Source organism: Sciurus carolinensis, chromosome 3, assembly GCF_902686445.1.
Source record: "Sciurus carolinensis chromosome 3, mSciCar1.2, whole genome shotgun sequence".
Taxonomy (NCBI): Eukaryota; Metazoa; Chordata; class Mammalia; order Rodentia; family Sciuridae; genus Sciurus; species Sciurus carolinensis.
Genome location: NC_062215.1, coordinates 149,773,483 through 149,792,571, shown reverse-complemented (window position 1 = coordinate 149,792,571; position 19,089 = coordinate 149,773,483). Strand labels below are relative to the sequence as shown.

Below are 19,089 nucleotides of genomic sequence, written 5' to 3'. Positions count from 1 at the left end.
AAATCTGTGATTTTTTTAAGATATATTTTCACTTTTCAATTTTTAATTGACAAAAACTATGTTTATGGTACACAATATGATATGTACCATACTACATTGTGGAACAGCAAAATCAAGCTTAACATATGCATTACCTCACACACTTAGCAATTTTAAAAAAATCAATAATTAAAAAAAATTTTTTTTAGTTGTAGATAGACACAATACCTTTTATTTATTTTTATGTGGTGCTCAGGATCAAACTCAGTGCTTCACACATATCAGACAAGCACTCTACCACTAAGCTACAATCCCAGTCCCAAAATCAATAATCTTAATTCAGCATTTGAAACTCCAAATTTGCCCCAGCCTATATTTCCAACTTTATTTCCTAGTACTCCTAGAAAAAGCCAGCAGAATATAGTGGTGAAAACAGAGACCCTGTGGTCAGATTGTCTAGATCAAAAACTTCGATTTGTTATTTCTCTGTCCTCTCAGTTTCTTCATCTCTGAAACAGGGTCATTACAATACTCCTTTAAAGACTTGTGAAGATTAAAATTAAAATAAGAATTGTCCGTGATACAGCATACAAACGTAAAAGTAATTTCATGTATTAATCTTCATATATACCTCCCTATACTCCTCTCCTGCCACTTCCTTCTAATGTATTCAGTATTATGATATGCATATATGGAATGTAATTTTAGTAAAATGAGTGAGGTTCCATGTAAATTATACACCACAATAAATGATAGGTTTGATGATGGAATACTTCTGGAAAACAGGTTGAACAGTCCTGCTGTCAGTCTCCAGAGAGAAGAGTGTTAGAATGATTTTGTTGCAATTGTTCATTCTCTCATTTATAATAAGGTACACAGTAACAGTTTTTATTGTTTGTTAACACTTTTTATTTTGCAAATAAAAATTCCATCGTCGGTTAAAAACAAAAAGTTATATGCCACAAAAAGTTAAATAGTCCCACCCCCGCAGCGGGAGCTCTACAAGTAAAAAACTCTCCAAGTTGAACAATAAAAATGTGTATAACTTTGTATACAGTATGACATCTTTTTACTAAATTTGTCAAGTTTATAAAATAAATATATGTAACATGATATATGTAGACATACATACACATACACCCCACTCATATGTATGTGAGTGCTACAGTTTGGCATTTTGGGGGTGTGCCCTCAAAGGGGATCACAGGACCCAATTCTCGTCCTCTCTCATATTTCCTGCCACACGCTCCCCAACCATTGCCATCTGGCACCCCCACCAGAAGCCTAAAAGCAATGGATCCACCTGATCATGAACTAGAATCTCAAACTATGAGACAAAATAAACCTTGTATCTTTACACATTAATTATCTCAGGTATATTGTTACAGTGATGGAAAGCTGATTAACACCATGCATGCATATGTTCATGTGTGCATCACTACAAAAAAATTCTGAAGAATATTTTGAAAACTCTTAATAGAAAATATAAAAAAGAATATTAACTTTCATTTTAAAGGCTTCTAAAGGGCTTGTAAAATAGAAAATGTCAAAAATTGAGACCTACAGAATGAATATCAATTAGTTAGGAATGATGGGAGCTCTTCCAGTCAGGATAAAGAATATATAAAGGGCCTGAGGCAGAACAGGGTACTTCAGGAAAAAAAAAAAAAAAACAAAATCAAAATATGACCAGTGTGATCATGCCACGTAGATGGGGGAAAGTATATGGTTAGATGAAAAAGTCTCACAGTTTCTATATCAAAGTCATAATACTACAGTCCTCTGAGCCTGACCCATCTGGCAAAGGTATCTTTTCCTCTCATTTTATCCCTGACAAAAGTCAATCTACTGTTAAGACCCAGTTCAAGCATCCTCTGTAAGGTTTCCTCAAATTTCTAGGCCAGGAACAGCTCTTCTGTGTTCCCCAAGGACTGAGGACTCAAGCATTTGCTACTATGTACTGAACTCATCTCATCTCTCATGCTAGCCTGTAAGATCCTTGAAGAAAGACTCTCCTCTGTCGTTATACCTGCAGTGTATAGCAGGAGTCAGCAAACCCCATGGATCACCTAGGAATGGTTACATTTCTAAGTGCTTGAAAAAATAGAATACTTCGTGTGTGCTATCAGCTTTTCATCATTGAGACCAAAATACCTGAGAAGGACAACTTAGATGAAGAAAAATTTAATTGGGGCTCATGGTTAGTCATCTCCACTGCTCTAGGCTCTAGGTGAGGCAGAACATCATGGTGGAAGGGCATGGTGAAGGAAGACTGCTTAGTTCATAACCAAAAGGGATGCATAGAGATAAAAAATGAGAAGTCAGGGACAAGATATAATCCAAGAACATGCCTTCAGAGACCTACTTCCTCCAGCCATGCCCAACCTGCCTATAGTTAACACCTAGTTGTTTATTCCACTGATGAGGTTCCAACTATCATAATCTAATCTTTTCACCTCTGAACACTGCTACACTGGAAATCATATTTCCAACACATGAGGTTTTTAAGAGACACCTATATCCAAACCATAACACTGTGACATATGAGAATTATAGGAAATCCAAAATTCAGTGTCTATAAAGAAAGTTTTATTAGAACACAGCCATTCTCATTTATTTATTTTCTATAGATGCCTTCTTGCTACAACTAAAAAAAGAGAATAGATTATAATTGAGTTATGTAAGTCACCATTCCAAAATATTTACTATGTGACCCATTAGAGAAAAGGTTTGCTTCCTAGTACAAAATCTAATTCCTGGCATGATGCCCTGAATTTTCTTTGTGGTTTCCTATCACTAAAGTAATCTGGAAGTTAGCAGGAGGGGGATATCCTTTTCCAGAGTAGCAATATATTCTTAATATTACAATTTCCTATTTAAAATTTAAAAATATCTACTATTTTCAAAGCACAGTCTAGTATAGAAACCAAAACTATAACAAAAATTCTTCTTAACACAATTATAAATCTATTTTGAAGATAACAAGATTTTTTAAATTTTCTGGTTGTTTTACATATTTATTTCAGAATAAAAATTAACTTACTTTGAACAAAACTGAAAAGGTATGATCTCAATCTCATGCCTATCTATGCCCACTATCCCTGAATCTGAAGTTACCAACCTCTTGTGCATTCTTCAAGAGATGTTTTTTATTTATATCTTCATAGGGGCTACTAGTAAATGTTTATCAACCAACTTGCTAGAAAAATAAAAACAGAATCAGACTGATTTCATAAAACCAATACAAGTCACTAGCCAAGAACTTGGGAAGAGAGGTACACAACCGGTCCTAACAAGCACTGTGCACTGGTTTCAGTCCACTAGCTTTATGTGTGTGTGTGAGCATATGCATAAATATATATATATATATATGTGTGTGTGTGTGTGTGTGTGTGTGTATGCATATAACATGAAATATACATGTGGATATATTTTTACTCAAATGAATACATACTATACATAACTCTGTACATATTGTAGATATATTGTGTACCTATGTATTCTACATCTTTCCTTTTTTTACCTTGACAACAAAACTCTGTTCATTTCATATTTTAAGTAGATACAGTGCTGCCTTGTTTATAGTTGCAACAAGATTTCATTTAAATGTAAAATTTGACCTTGAGTCACATAAAAAGAGACATAAAAACATACCTGGTGTTGAGTGATGCCTCATGTTAACAGACCCTTCTCTACTGGCTGGCTTTTCCAGACTCATTTATTCAGCTGAAACTACAGAAGATTTTCACATACACAGGACAAAAATAAGACGGTTCCTGAACACTGTGTTTTGAAAATGCTGTAAGTACATAAGCCCCGTATCTAAATCCCCATATAATAAAACTTTATTTTTAAAAGTTTAGACTAGATTCAAGAACATATTATCAATGGAAATTGTGAAAGTTTTATATGAAACAGCAATTTTAATCATTTAGAAAAATTAGTCATTGGAAATCCTTTTAAAACTTACACACTGGTGCTGCCAAAACATTAAAGGGGAAATTAAGAAACTCCACTGCATTTCTTTGTTAGATGTTTGACATTAATGACTTAGATAAAAATAATAAACCTCAATTTTGTGACTAAGTAATTGCCCTATATTTTATACTGCTTGTGATGTATCAATAAAATTTCACCTATTTTGAGGATATACTGTAACTTTCATTATGTATAGCTGAATCTATCAATGCTCACACACATCCATTCACAGCCACTATAGAGAGCTGCAGTTTCTAAGGCCAGTTCCCTAGACAATTTCTCAGCCTCTGCCTCTCTCTCCCCGACAGCTCTCTAGCTGAAGGGGCACACTTAAGTTTGGTATCCGGGAAAGGAGAAGTGCCCTGGATTTAACACTCCCAGAAACTTCAACCAATAAGACATAGGAGGTAGCAAATAACTACCCTCAATGAGACAATTCTATGTAAGGTATATTCCATACCATCGATCAGAAGGTGCTGAGTGGGACTGAAGTCTAGTTAGTTAGCCACTGTGGAATACTACTCATTAATGCTTCCTATAGATTTTCAACCCTTCCCTGTCTCTTTCCTACTTCTCCAATGTCCCTTCCTGGGATCATTCTTTAAATGAATTATTTGACACCAAATAGATTGTTGCCTCAGGGTCTTCTTTTGATAGAACCCATACTGAAACACCATGTAGCACTGATTTTCCAAACTATGTCATTAGACTACAATACTATAACTCTCCTGTCAATATGGTCAATTACATGGGAAGCAAGATGCTAAAATTATTAACTTATTTGTCTGGCTCTTTGGACATCAAACTGAAGATCACAATGATCCTAGATTTAGAAACTGAAACTAAGAAAAAGACCAATACTTTCAAACTTTCAAATTTAGTAATCCTTGGCATACTTGGCAAATGTATTTGAAGCTTTAAATATAAGAAATCAAACTTCAAAATGCAAACACCATGGATTAGTTACTACATATGCCTGCTCAGTATACTCACTCCCCCAGCTCCCCGACATCTTTTGGTAACAGACCTTAGTCCCTGAACACTGAGCACAACATGACTAGGGCTAAGTTAAAAACAATACTTCAGCCTTCTGGGTACAGTAACTGATTCGGGAACAGGCATACAATCTAATATAGTCCTTCCCTGGAAATTTTCTAGCTAGAATTAGTGAGGCTGTCAGCCTCCTGCCTTGTGGGTTCTTACAGATGAAAACAAGTCTGGAATGTCTGTGGTCCTGTTCCCTGCTATACAGAGAAAGTCCCTGCATTAGAAAGTATACTCCTTGAAGACAGAAACTTTGTCTTATTTCACCACTTTTTTCCCCAGCAACTAAAATAGTGTCTAGCACATATCAGGTACTTCAATAAATACTTGTTGATCGAGACAACAGGTCAGAATGAAGCTGACAGACAGACCTATATGAAAGATTATTAGAAGTACTGAACCCATTCTATTCTTGTGGCCAGATCTATGCGTGTTCTTCAGTATTCACAGAGATTTCTTCATTCTACTTAGTTTAAGGTGGGTTGGCATTTGCAAAGAGAAGTCTAGAAAAATACCACATTAACCAAAGGAAAAATCCAACAAACTGGATAAAGCTCTTTGCTTTAACATTGCTTTTTTTTTTTTTTTTTTTTTTGGTATCAGGGATTAAATTCAGAGGCACTCAACCACTGAGTCACATCCCCAGCCCTTATTTTTTATTTTATTTAGAGACAGGCTCTCACTGAATTGCTTAGCACCTCACTGTTCTGAGGCTGGCTTTGACCTCAAGATCTCTTGTCTCAGCCTCCTGAGCAGCTGGGATTACAGGCGTGCACCACCGAGTCCAACACATTGCTTCATTTTGACCCAATAAAGTACTCACAGATAAAGATTTCAAAGAAGGAAAAAAAGCAATACTCATCTAGCATGTTTTCTGAAAGATGATTCACTTTCACACAGACATACCTGAAAATCTCCCATTTGAAACAATATGAAAAATATTTTTCTTAATTATGTTCCAAATAATATTTGCCAAAATACCCCCAAGGATAGTTTTTGTTATTGTTGTTTTGTTTGTTTTTATAATTCAAGTTTGATTCAGTTAACAAAGTAATATCCAGAAAAATCATCTGGAAAATTTCAGGAGAAAACATCTTCTGGTTTACCCCCCAAAATAAGCAAACTTTATCCTCTCTTATTTTGTAGAACTAACATTTTATTGCACTTCTGACAATAAAAAGAGAGCAATTGTGGATTTCCACACTATGTAACATTGAAAAGTTTATTGGAAAATAAGAAGACCCACCCATACTGATTACATGATTGGTACAGAAAAATATGTGTTTTTTTAAAAGATTAAAGGGTTTTTTTTTTTTTCCTTCTAGAATCACCACTGCTTTATTTTTGAAATATCTGCTTTGAAATTTCTAACATCTTGGCATAACATTTGTATTTACCAAATCAGGATGTGGATTTAAGAGGATAAAAACATTTCCATCTAAAATGCCCTATTTTCCAAACAATTCTACCAATTTTTCCAGATTATTCCTGTCCATTGATTTATCATTGTATTTATTCTCTATGCTTCAACCAGAATCTGTGAATGTAAGGAACTTCTAGAATCAAGTATGTCTTATTTTGGTGTTCTTTCAAAATATTCAGCTTAGTACCATACCAATTTCTGATAGGTTCACCTTAGCTAAATTATGTTATGTAACACTAGAGCAAAATTTTAAAAACTGGACCTTAAAATTACACAGACATAAGTGGAAATCCTACATTTAGAAATTCTCTGAAATACTAAATTACTTATTTGTTTATTTTGTTTTATTCATTCATTCATTTATTTTTGCAGTATTGGGATTGAACCCAGGGGCATTTTACCATTAAACTACAACCCCAGCCTCTTTGAGACAGGTTCTTGCTAAATTGCCAAGGCTGGCCTCAAACTTGTGATCTTCTGCCTTAGATTACCAAATAGCAAGAATACAGGTATGCACTATTACATGCAACTAAAATACTAAATTATTTTTTATTGTGATTCATATTAATTATGAAAAGTGAGTTTTACTGACATATCTGTACATTTACACAATATAATTCAATCAATTTCACTCCCTAGTATCTCCCCTTGCTTTCCCCTTACTCTTCCTCTATCCTAATGGTCTCCCTTCTATTTTCATGAGCACTCTTTTCCTTTTTTTTCTCTCTGGATTCTACAAATGAATGAAAACATGACTTATCTGAGTGAATCTTATTTTGCTTAAAATGATGATCTCCAATTCCATCCATTTTCCTGCAAATGACATAATTTCATTCCTTATGGATGAACGAAACTGCATTTTGTATATAGACCACACTGAAACACTAAATTCTTAAAAATTAATACTTAATTCTCTGGGCTCAGGTATCCTCATTTACAAAATGAAAATAAATGTAGCCTAATTTATAGGTACCCATCCAATGCACAAAGCATACATCCAAGTGCTATTTCCTTTCCCTTCCCCCTTTCTTTACTGAGCCAGAAAATGAAGACAATCTATCCAAAACTATTGCCCTGTATTACTTTTTAAAATTTTCTATTAAGGGGCTGAGGTTGTGGCTTAGTGGTGGAGCGCTTGCCTCACATGCATGAGGCACTGGATTCCATCCTCAGCACCGCATACATAAATAAATAAAATAAAGATACCGTGTCCATCTACAACTAAAACAAACAAAAACATTTTGAAATGTTCTTTTAAATAAATCCTTATGAAAAGTTGAGGGTGGCTGCATGAAAATCAAAGAGAAATCAGTAGGAAAAAGGAAAGGGACCAGGTGTGAAAAAAGAAGAGAAAGGGGAAATACTGGGAAATGATACTGGGCAGTGTATTGTCACATGCCGTGCATGTATGAATATTTAACAACGAAACTAAAAAGCTTTCTCTCAGCAAAGGAAACTATCAGTAATGTGAAGAGAGAACCTACAGAGTGGGAGAAAATTTTTGCCACTCATACTTCAGATAGAGCACTAATTTCCAGAATCTATAAAGAACTCAAAAAACTCTACACAAAGAATACAAATAACCCAATCAATAAATGGGCTAAGGAAATGAACAGACACTTCACAGAAAAAGATCTACAAGCAACCAAGAGATATATGAAAAAATGTTCAACATCTCTAGTAATAAGAGAAATGCAAATCAAAACTACACTAAGATTCCATCTCACCCCAATTAGAATGGCGATTATCAAGAATACAAGCAACAATAGGTGTTGGAGAGGATGTGGGGGAAAAGGTACACTCATACATTGCTGGTGGGGTTGCAAATTAGTGCAGCCACTCTGGAAAGCAGTATGGAGATTCCTTAGAAAACTTGGAATGGACCCACCATTGACCCAGCTATCCCACTCCTTGGCCTAGACCCAAAGGACTTAAAATCAGCATACTACAGAGATATAGCCACATCAATGTTCACAGCTGCTCAATTCACAATAGCCAGATTGTGGAACCAACCTAGATGCCCTTCAGTTGATGAATGGATAAAGAAACTGTGAGATATATATAATATATATATATATATACACATATATATACACACACACACACACACACACACACACAATGGAATATTACTCAGCCATAAAGAATAATGAAATTATGGCATTTGCAGGCAAATGGATGAAACTGAAGAATATCATGCTAAGTGAGATAAGCCAATCTCAAAAACCCAAAGGATGAATGATCTTGCTGATAAGCGAATGATGATACATAATGGGGGGTGGGAGGGAGGCAAGAATGGAGGAAGGAGGGACTGTATAAGGGAAAAGAGGGGTGGGGGAGAAGGGAAAAATAACAGAATGAATCAAACACCATTACCCCATGTAAATGTATGATTACACAAATGGTATGCCTCTACTTCAGGTACAAAAGGAGAAACAAGTTGTACCCCATTTGTTTACAATAAAAATAAATAAAAATGTAATAACGAATCCCCCCATTATGTATCATTACAATTCACCAATAAAAATATGAAATAATCTTATGTCAGAGAATTATTAGTAATTATTCCTTAAAAAGAACAGAATTATTTAAAAATGGTACTTTCTAAATGTTTTGATTCTAGAAAAACTGAAGTTTACATATAAGGTAGTTGTGAACAATGATGTAACCAGTGATGTCCCCCAAAATTTTAGAACCTAATTGTTTTGACCATACACACACACACACAAATGACTTAAGAGTGATTTTACATATTTATACACACACACACACACACACACACACACACATATATTTGTATTTTAGTTGTAGATGGACACCAAACCGTCATTTATTTATTGTATGTGGTGCTGAGGATAGAACCCAGTGCTTCACACAAGCCAGGCGAGCACTCTACCACTGAGCCATAATACCAGCCTCAACTTGATTTTACTTCTAATAGTCCTTTTGCCATACTGCCTTCACTTTGAAACTTCCTCCACTGCTCTTTCCAGTGGTTCAACCATGTTCAATGTCACCTATCAATTATGTCTTACCAGTCAGATCCCAAAGGCCTCAAAAAACTGAAACCTAGCAGAAATAAACACAGAGAGCATGCCTCTTTAACTAGATAATCAACTTGTGGTTTTTAGTTTAGCCCCTTAAACTACCTTATGAGGCCATTTGGCTAAAGTTTATCTTGAGATTAGTCTAAGACATATCAGAAAAAGTTGCACTGGACACCATAACACAGCTGTTCACACAGATCTAACTACTGAATTCACCATAATAACTAGACTCAAGAACAGAATACCATCACCTATCTTATGAAAACAGAGAAAACACACATGAAGTTTTTTCTGAAGTACTTTAAAAATAAAAACTTACTAAAATAGTCTAAATAGAGTCCCAGAGCAAGTCTGAGCTGTTATAATTTTATTGCTTTTAATCCTTTTAAAAAGATATGTTACTCCATTTTAAATCACTACTATAATACAAATAGATTTTTGATTAGCCTTTTTATTATAAAAATGAAAGGTAATGTTTAAAAATAATAATAAATGAGAAGTGAATAAAGTAGTGTGTGGAAGTTATATGTGATCCACTACCCCTTTCCACCCACTACTGGAAACAAGCAGTATCACACCACACACTTTTCCAGAATATAATACATAATAAATACAACTAAAAATAAAAACTGAATCTAGGAAGTTTTGGAAATAATGTTGATGTGAGGCAATGAAGGTCTGAAACGGAAAGTAGAAGAGGGACAAATTCAAAGACACCTGTTCAGTGGGAGGGTCTCATGAAAATAGAAGGGAGAACAGTAGAATAAAGGGAACAGGGAAGGGAAAGGAAAGATATAGGGGAATCGTATTGGCCAAATTGTATTGTTCTGTTGCATGCATGTACAAATATGTTACAACAAATCCCACCATTGTATATAGCTATTGAATAAAAAATGTGGAGACAAAAGAAAAAAAATTAAAATTAAAAAAATAAATAAAAACTGATATGGAAGGTGAGCTTCCCATTCTTCAAGTCTTTGCCCCTTTCATCCTCACACCTGGAGTTATATGCACATGCACAGTATGTATGTATGTGTTAAAGAATAATACCAACAAGTCTGCTATCAACATAATATTTTTACAATGCAGAACTCCATCAAGTCAACTTATTTTTTATTAGTATTCTAAAAACCCTAGGTAAATGATTTCAATTTTCAAGTTTATTTTCCTAAAATAATTTCCTTCTATTCAACTGCTTTTTTATATGTGAAGTTTACAATGAAGACTCAATATGTTTTTTTATATCATCACATCCTCTCAGTAGATCCTCTATCATCAAAAGCTTTCCTGCCAGGGCAATGGGACATGTTTGTAGTCCAGTGACTCAGAAGGCTGAGGCAGAAGGATTGTAAATTTGAGGAACGCCTCATCAACTTGGCAAAACCCTGTCTGAAAATAAAAAAGGGCTTAGGGTGTAGCTCAGTGGTAGACTGTTGCTGGGTTCAATCCCAAGTACCACCCACAAAAGTAGACTTTACCTTTGTAACAAGTACTGTCATGCCCAATTTTATCAGGGCAAATTGTACAGATACAAATTATATAAAGACTATTTATCCTTCCATAAAATTTTAGTCAATAACAAATGTACCATTATGCATTTTTTACATGTTTTTATTTGTAATATGTCAATACAAAGGTACATCTGAGTGGGTACATAAGTGGTTAATTCCAAATAGGTACATCTGATAGCTTCTACTGATGTCTTAACTGATTGTACTAAGCAAAATTTTTAAATCGTCTCTCAAGATTTTGCGTCCTAATGCAATATCACATTCATGATTATGTCATATGCCAAAAGACATTTTGCAGAGATAAAGTTACTAATTAGTTAGTGGGGAATTAAACAAAAGGAAGATTACCCAGGTGAGCCTAATCTAATCACTCTGGCTCGTTGCAGAAGACCAAGTTGAGAGGCACACGATTGCTGGCTTTGAAAATTGGGGGATCATGTGGAAAAGGGCTCATAGTAGTCTCAAAGAGCTGAGAATGAACCTTAGCTAACATGCAGCAAGAATACAGGCATCTCCAGGTGCAGTGATGCATGCCTGTAATCCCAGCAACTCAGGAGGCTGAGACAGGAGGATTGCTTCAAAGTCAGTCTCAGCAGATTAGTGAGGCTCTTAGCAACTCAGCAAGACCCTGTCTCTAAAAAAAAATAAAATATAAAAAAAGGACTGGGGATATGGCTCAATGGTTAAGCACCCCTGGGTTCAATTCCCTGTACCAAAAAAAAAAAAAAAAAAAAACACAAAAGAAAAACAGGCATCTCAGTCCTACAACCTCAGGGATCTGTAGAAGAACATTCTTCCCAAAAGTATCCAGCCAAGAACTCAACCCAGCTAATACTTGATTTTGACCTGTGAGACCCTGAGGAGAGAATAAAGTAGAGACCCCTTCCTGCCTCCACTTCTATCTTTATAACTGTGAAGTAATTGATGGGTATTATCTTAAGCTGCTAAACTTGTGGTTAATACACTGACTCATGGAGAAATTCATAAGCAATTCCTGCAGATTCATGTCTTGAAAGTGAACCAGGATTAATACTATAAGGCAAGTGAGGCACTCATCCTGAGTGCAAAATTAACTAGATAAATAACTCAATATAAATTATCCATAATGAATAAACTATCAAAAATTTAAAGATAGGATGCAATCCTACACTTGCATGTCTTAATTTACTTAATCTTGACCCTATTAGATCTTAACTTAAAAACTTGGTAACTTATTACCAAGTTTTCTGAAAAATTTTGTACTTAAGAATATTTCAGTGAAATACTACTTAACTCAATTGCTGAGTTCTCTGGTGTCCCCATAGTTTGTATCCAGGGTGAGTGCCTCACTTGCCTCACCCTAGACCTGATGCCAATTCTGGGGTTGATTATTCACAAAACACCATTAGTTATACAAATCACTGAATAGTTCACAGACCTTCTAGACAGCTCTACAAAGGTGCCAAGTCAATTCTTTCAAACATTTTTATTGTTTTGTCTAACATGTACCACTGCCCATGCCAAGGGCAGTGAAAAGAACAGTCAAAACTTGGGGACCAAAATGTTCTTTGAGTCAAAACATACACCTTCAAAAAAATTATTAATTAAATGTACTTAAATTATCAGAGTTAATGACATCCACCTTTACAGAAAGATCATGGAATAATTAGTCATTATTTGTGAAAATGAATAGGAAACATACACAAATGGAAATGTATTATATTATTTGCATATAAAAATAGTTTTCTGGAATGAGCTAAGCGGGGCGGAGCGATGGTGGCGGCGGCGGCAGCGGGTTCGGTTGCGCGTGGCGCACGGGGTGGGAGCGGAGCCCAGACCGGGAGCAGGCACCACCGCCAGCGACCATGGGGAACGTGTTGGCCGCTAGCTCGCCGCCCGCAGGGCCGCCGCCTCCACCTGCGCCGGCCCTCGTGGGTCTGCCGCCACCTCCGCCCTCGCCGCCGGGCTTCACGCTGCCGCCGCTGGGAGGTGGCCTGGGTGCAGGGGCCAGCGCAGGTCGAGGTTCGGAACGGACCCCGGACCCCGGGGGCTGCCACCGTCAGTGCCGCAGGGGTGGCTGACGACGACGGGGCCTGCGGCTGCCTGCCCAACCCCGGCACGTTTGAGGAGTGCCACCAGAAGTACAAGGAGCTGTTTCCCATTCAGATGGAGGGTGTCAAGCTTACAGTCAACAAAGGGTTGAGTAACCATTTCCAGGTGAACCACACAGTAGCCCTCAGCACGATCGGGGGATCCAACTACCACTTCGGGGTCACATATGTGGGAACAAAGCAGTTGAGTCCCACAGAGGCGTCCCCTGTGCTGGTAGGCGACATGGACAACAGTGGCAGCCTCAATGCTCAGGTCATTCACCAGCTGGGCCCTGGCCTCAGGTCCAAGATGGCTATCCAGACCCAGCAGGCCAAGTTTGTGAACTGGCAGGTGGACCGGGAGTACCGGGGTTCTGACTTCACGGCGGCCGTCACCTTGGGGAACCCAGACGTCCTGGTGGGTTCAGGAATCCTCATGGCCCACTACCTCCAGAGCATCACGCCGTGTCTGGCCCTGGGTGGCGAGCTGGTCTACCACCGGCGGCCTGGTGAGGAAGGCACCGTCATGTCGCTGGCTGGGAAATACACACTGAACAACGGGTTGGCCACAGTGACGTTGGGCCAAGCAGGCATGCACGCGACCTACTACCACAAAGCCAGTGACCAGCTGCAGGTGGGCGTGGAGTTCGAGGCCGGCACGAGGATGCAGGACACCAGTGTCTCCTTCGGGTACCAGCTGGACCTGCCCAAGGCCAACCTCCTCTTCAAAGGCTCTGTGGACAGCAACTGGATCGTGGGCGCCACGCTGGAGAAGAAGCTCCCTGCCCCTGACGCTGGCACTCGGGGCCTTCCTGAACCACCACAAGCGCAAGAACAAGTTCCAGTGCGGCTTCGGGCTAACCATTGGCTGAACTCACTCCGGCCGCCTTCCAGCCTTCCAGCCCTTCCTCCTCCTCCTCCACCTCCCCACCACGGAGGGAGACCTGAGCCCCTCCCCTTCCTCTCCCTCCCTCCTGGGAGGGGGGGGAGCGGAAAGGAGGGGACCCACCACCCCAACAGCTGAGGAGGGGGTCCTGGATCCGAGGGGGCGCTTCAGGACTCTGAGCGCCAGGGCCTGTGAGCCCAGTGGGCCTGGGGTCCCAGAGGGGATTCCGGAATCAAGGGGCGCTCGATTCTGAGCACCAGGGCAGAGGCGGCCAGACAACCTCAGGGAGGAGTGTCATGTTGTCCCCATCCTTCACAGAGGGCCCCGCCGAGCCGCCCTGGGGGCAGCAAAAGGAGCTCCTCGTTCTGTCAGCCCGCCCGGCCCACCTTCCCTTCTACCCCTCGGTATAAATCATGTTTATAAGTTATGGAAGAACTGGGACATTTTACAGAAAAAATGAAAAAAGACAAAAAAACAATATACATGGGGGAAAAAGCGGTTGAAAAAAAAAAAGTTTTCTGGATTTCACTGATAGGGCCTGTGGTTCAACATGCTTTTGTTTTTTGGAAATGATGAAATCGTGAAGTGCTGTACCCATATTTACACCCTTGAATCCGTGCATGTTTTCAAAGTATCTAACAGGGATTAAAGAAGTTATATGTGAACTCAACAAAATTCTGGTGTACAAAAACATTAAAGTATCAGGCATGATGGCACATACCTGTAATCCCAGCTATTTCGGGAGGCTAAGACAGGAACAAAAGTAAGTTCAAGGTCAGTCTGGACAATTTAGTGAGACTCTGTCTCAAAATTTAAAAAAATTTTTAAAAGGACTACAGATGTGGCCCAGTGGTAAAAGCAACCCTTGGTACCCAGTTCTGAAAAGGGAGGCGGGGATCGGTACTCAATATCCCATGTCCATGTCATAATGAATTTAATAATCCAACAAAGTACTGAATATATAATATACATAATTGCTTACGGAGTATTAGAAGAAACCACAAATGGAACAATGTTACCTATTAACGAAAAAGACTTTTTCAATAAAAACCAGTAAAATTCTACTAAAATATAGCCCAATAATAATACTATTTCCCGGAATAAAACAGACTATGAAGAATTATCCCTTTCCTCAAACAAAACAAAACAAAACACCAAAAAAAGAATTACCCACAGCTGGATGTGGTGGCACACACCTGTAATCCCAGTGGCTCAGGGAAGGCAGAAGGATCTCAAGTTCAAAGTCAGTCTCAGCAACTTAGTGAGGCCTTTGAAACTTGGCAAGATCCTCCCTCTAAATAAAATATTAAAAAGGGCTGGGGATGTGGTTCCATAGTTGAGAGCCCCTGGGTTCAATCCTCAGTACCAAAAAAAAGGAATTACGCACATTTAAGTGACATAGCAGAGCATCCTTAGCATAAGTGCTGCTGTATAGTTTGGATACTGAATGTGCCTAAAGGCCCATGTATTAAAGGCTTGCCACCAGGGTGACACTCTTGGGAGGTGGTGATACCTTTGAGAGGTGGGGATTATTAGTAGGAGGTCTTTAGATTTTTTTTTTTTTTGGGGGGGGTGCTGGGGATTGAACCCAGGGCCTCAAGGCAAGCTACTCTACCAACTGAGCTATCTCCCCAGCCCCCAGGTCTTTAGATTACTGGGGTGTACCCTTGAAGGATATTCTGGGATTCCAACCACCTCCTAATTCTCTTGCTTTCTAGCCATTAAGTGAGTTTTCCTCTGCCGTGATCCTGCAGTGATGTGGTCTCACCACAGATCCAAAAGCAACAGGGCCAATGACAGACTGCAATCTTCAAAACTATGAGACAATTTTTTTTCTCTTTACCAAGTTAATTATCTTAGGTATTTTGTTATAGCAACAGAAAGCTAACACAAGTGCACACTCAGGACCCAAAAGTTTAGTTTAATTTTAATTTTTGATCATATTCAAACCACAATGGAACTCAATATTTCTAGTACCAGTCAGAAAATGAGGTAAACTAGTTCACTTTTAATTTTCACTGTACCCTATCTGTAATAGCAAAGAACACCTAACAATACCATCTAGCAATAAAAATGTTGAAGTACACCTATTGACATGGAAATTGTCTCCACCATTTTAAGTGGAAAGAGTAAGTTATAGAACTATAAACATAAAAAGACTGCTTCTAATTCTTCATTACTCTGAAGCTAAAAATATAATTCTGTGCATAGTAAATGAATAAAAGGCTCTGAGAGTCTGAAAGGCCCAGGTTTGTACACTAGTTCCAGCATTTAACAGACATGTGAACACTAATAAATTAACCTCAACATTAAAATGGTGGTAACACCCATACACAAGAGCAGGTCAAGAATTAAGTTAATGCAAAGTACTTAGTATTGCAGTTGTCATCCAGAAGGTATTCCACAAATGCCAACTGCAGTTTCACCATTTTTCATATTATAGGCAGACTTTCGAATAAGTCTCTAAAACTAAAACTTGGAGAGGAAGAAATGCCTGTAGTTCTGGCTCATATGAACCAAATAAAAACATCTCTAGAACTGATTACCACTAAAAACTGCACAGAATATACAGAAGTTTGCTGGAGAGTCAAAATAAATAAATAAATAAATAATAGCAAGTAAACTGGGGAACAATATAAAAACTTGAAGAACTGATATGGAAGTGATTCTTTAAGTTTTCCCCTTTGTATATGTGCTAGACTAGATTCAAGGGCAGCCAGCATCTTAGAACTGCACAGGAGGGGAGGAACTTACTTTCTGTCTACGAGACTGGAAAAGTGACCCCTCTGCAGGATGAAGTACAGTTCTCTTCTGTACTTCTTGCCCTGGCCCAAGACAAGTACCAGTCACAAAACTACATTCCTATAGCAATAACCACAGTGGTACCCAAAACTTCTTTCTGAACAGAGCAACCAGTAAAAAAAAAAAGTCCCTGTGACTAGAAGACTGCAGGAAGGTATCAGGTTATTTCTTCCTCTCCTTGCTGTCACCATCCTACCCTGGAGACAGACCCAGTTGTAGGAAATGAGTGATAATGCATAAAGGTTAAAAATTCTGCCTTTTCAGTAAGAGAATGAGGATAAGGACTCCAGGGAAATAGAACCTGAAGATAAATTATGGAGAAGGAGGAGCTGGAAAAGGAGTCCCCACTTTGAAAACTAAACTGACATTAGAACCACAGCCCACAAAAGATAGCAAGATGCTATACTTTGAACTCTACCAGATTGACAGGTAAAAGAAAAAAAAAAAAAAATCAACATTTTCCATATCTCTCTAATAGAGCTCTTTAGAGGAATGTAAGAGTCAAAATACCCAAAAATGCAAGAGACGCCAACCCTAAGATGACTCAAGATTTTGGAATTATCAAAAACCTTAAAGCAGCTATTATAGCCTGTTCCCTGGAGCAAGAGCAAACACATATGAAATTAATAAAAAGATAAAACTTTTCACATAGAAATTATTAAAAAAAAAAGAGTCAAACATAAAATTGAACTGAAAAGCATAGTAATTAAAATAAAAATCACTGAAGGTTAGTCATTTAACTCAATGGAAGAGCACTTGCTTAGTACACCAAAGGCCCTGAGTTTGATCCTCAGCCCCAGGCAAAGGGGGAACGGGAGAAGTGAGGGAAAAAATAAAATAAAAATCACTGCAGGGGCTTAACAACAAAATGAACACGACAGAAGACAGACCTAGTAAACTTAAAAATAGATCAACAGAAATTACCCAATCTGAACAAGAGTGGAAAAAGAATAGAAAAAAAATGAAAAAAGCCTCAGGGAGCTGTGGGAGAATATCAAAAGGTTCATATCACTGGAGTCACATAAGGACAAGAGTAAAAAATAGAACAGGGGATAAAAATTAATAAAAGAATGACTGAAAACTTGCCAAAGTTCATGAAAAACAAACTTACAGATTTGAGATGCTCAGTGAACCCAAAGAATTTAAATTTATGCCCATAAATAATCATGTTGCTGAACATCAATGATAAAAGAAAAATATTCTTCAAGTAGCCAGAGAAAAAACCTATAAAAATGATTCTAATGACTATATATTTCTCATCAAAAATCACAGATGCCAGAAGACAACAAATCACATTTTTGAAGACTGTGAGATTAAGTGGAGATCCCTATATCCACTAAAAATATTCTATCAGGAAGACATTCCTGGGTCAAAGAAAACAATTCAGCAGCAGCAGACTATCCTCGAACAAATGTTAAATGTGGGTCTTCACAGTAAAAATGATAGAGGGAAACTAGAACTATAGGAATAAAAAGAGTTAATTAAATAATAAATATATGAATACATAAAAGATTATTTTTCTCCTCTTAAATACATTAAAATGACTGTTGAAATAAAAATTGTAATGCGTGGCTCAGGAGGCTGAGGCAGGAAGAGCACAAGTTCAAACCAAGTCTCAGCAACTTAGGAAGGGCCTGACCAACTTAGCAAGACTTTGTCTCTTCAAAAAAAAAAAAAAAAAAAAATTAGGGGTGGGAGGGGGGCAAGAAAGGAGGAAGGAGGGACTGTATAGAGGGAAAAGAGGGGCGGGAGGGGTGGGGGGAAAGGAAAAAATAACAGAATGAATCAAACACCATTACCCTATGTAAATGTATGATTACACAAATGGTATGCCTTTACTTCATGTACAAACAGAAACAACATATATCCCATTTGTTACAATTAAAAAAAAAAAACAAAAACAAAAACTGGGGATATGATTAAGTGCCCCTGGGTTTAATCCTCAGTACCCAAACAAAAAAACTGTAATGCTAATATGGTTTTCAACCTATTAAGATGTAATATACATGACCACTATAACATACATGAAAGAGGCTAAAGAAACATATGATTCTAAGATTTCCACATTTAACCTCAGTTTAAAGAGAATATTGAAAATTAGAAATGTATATTGTAATACCCATAACAACCACCAACAAAAAAATCTTTTGTAAGATACAGTCAAAATAATCAGAACATATACCTGTAATCCCAGTGAACTGGGAGGCTATGGTAGGAGGATTTCAAATTCAAAGCCAGTCTCAGCAATTTAGTGAGATCCTGTCTCCAAATAAAAAATAAAAAGGGCTGGGGATGTGGCTCATGGTTAAGACCCTTGGTTCAACCCCTGGTACCAAAAAAAAAAAAAAAA

General features: G+C 37.9%; 2 protein-coding genes across 2 annotated transcripts in view; one reads left to right on the top strand and one right to left on the bottom strand.

Annotated features, from left to right (window-relative positions):
• The window catches only part of Fam117b (family with sequence similarity 117 member B), a 113,466-nt gene that overhangs the window by 75,199 nt on the left and 19,178 nt on the right, over nucleotides 1-19,089 (bottom strand). The gene's annotated exons all lie outside the window — the stretch shown is intronic.
• On the top strand, nucleotides 12,763-13,923 carry LOC124980274 (mitochondrial import receptor subunit TOM40 homolog). The gene is given in 3 exon segments (XM_047545667.1): nucleotides 12,763-13,009; nucleotides 13,011-13,834; nucleotides 13,836-13,923. Coding segments are annotated over 3 exon segments (1,095 nt in total). The 5' UTR covers nucleotides 12,763-12,826.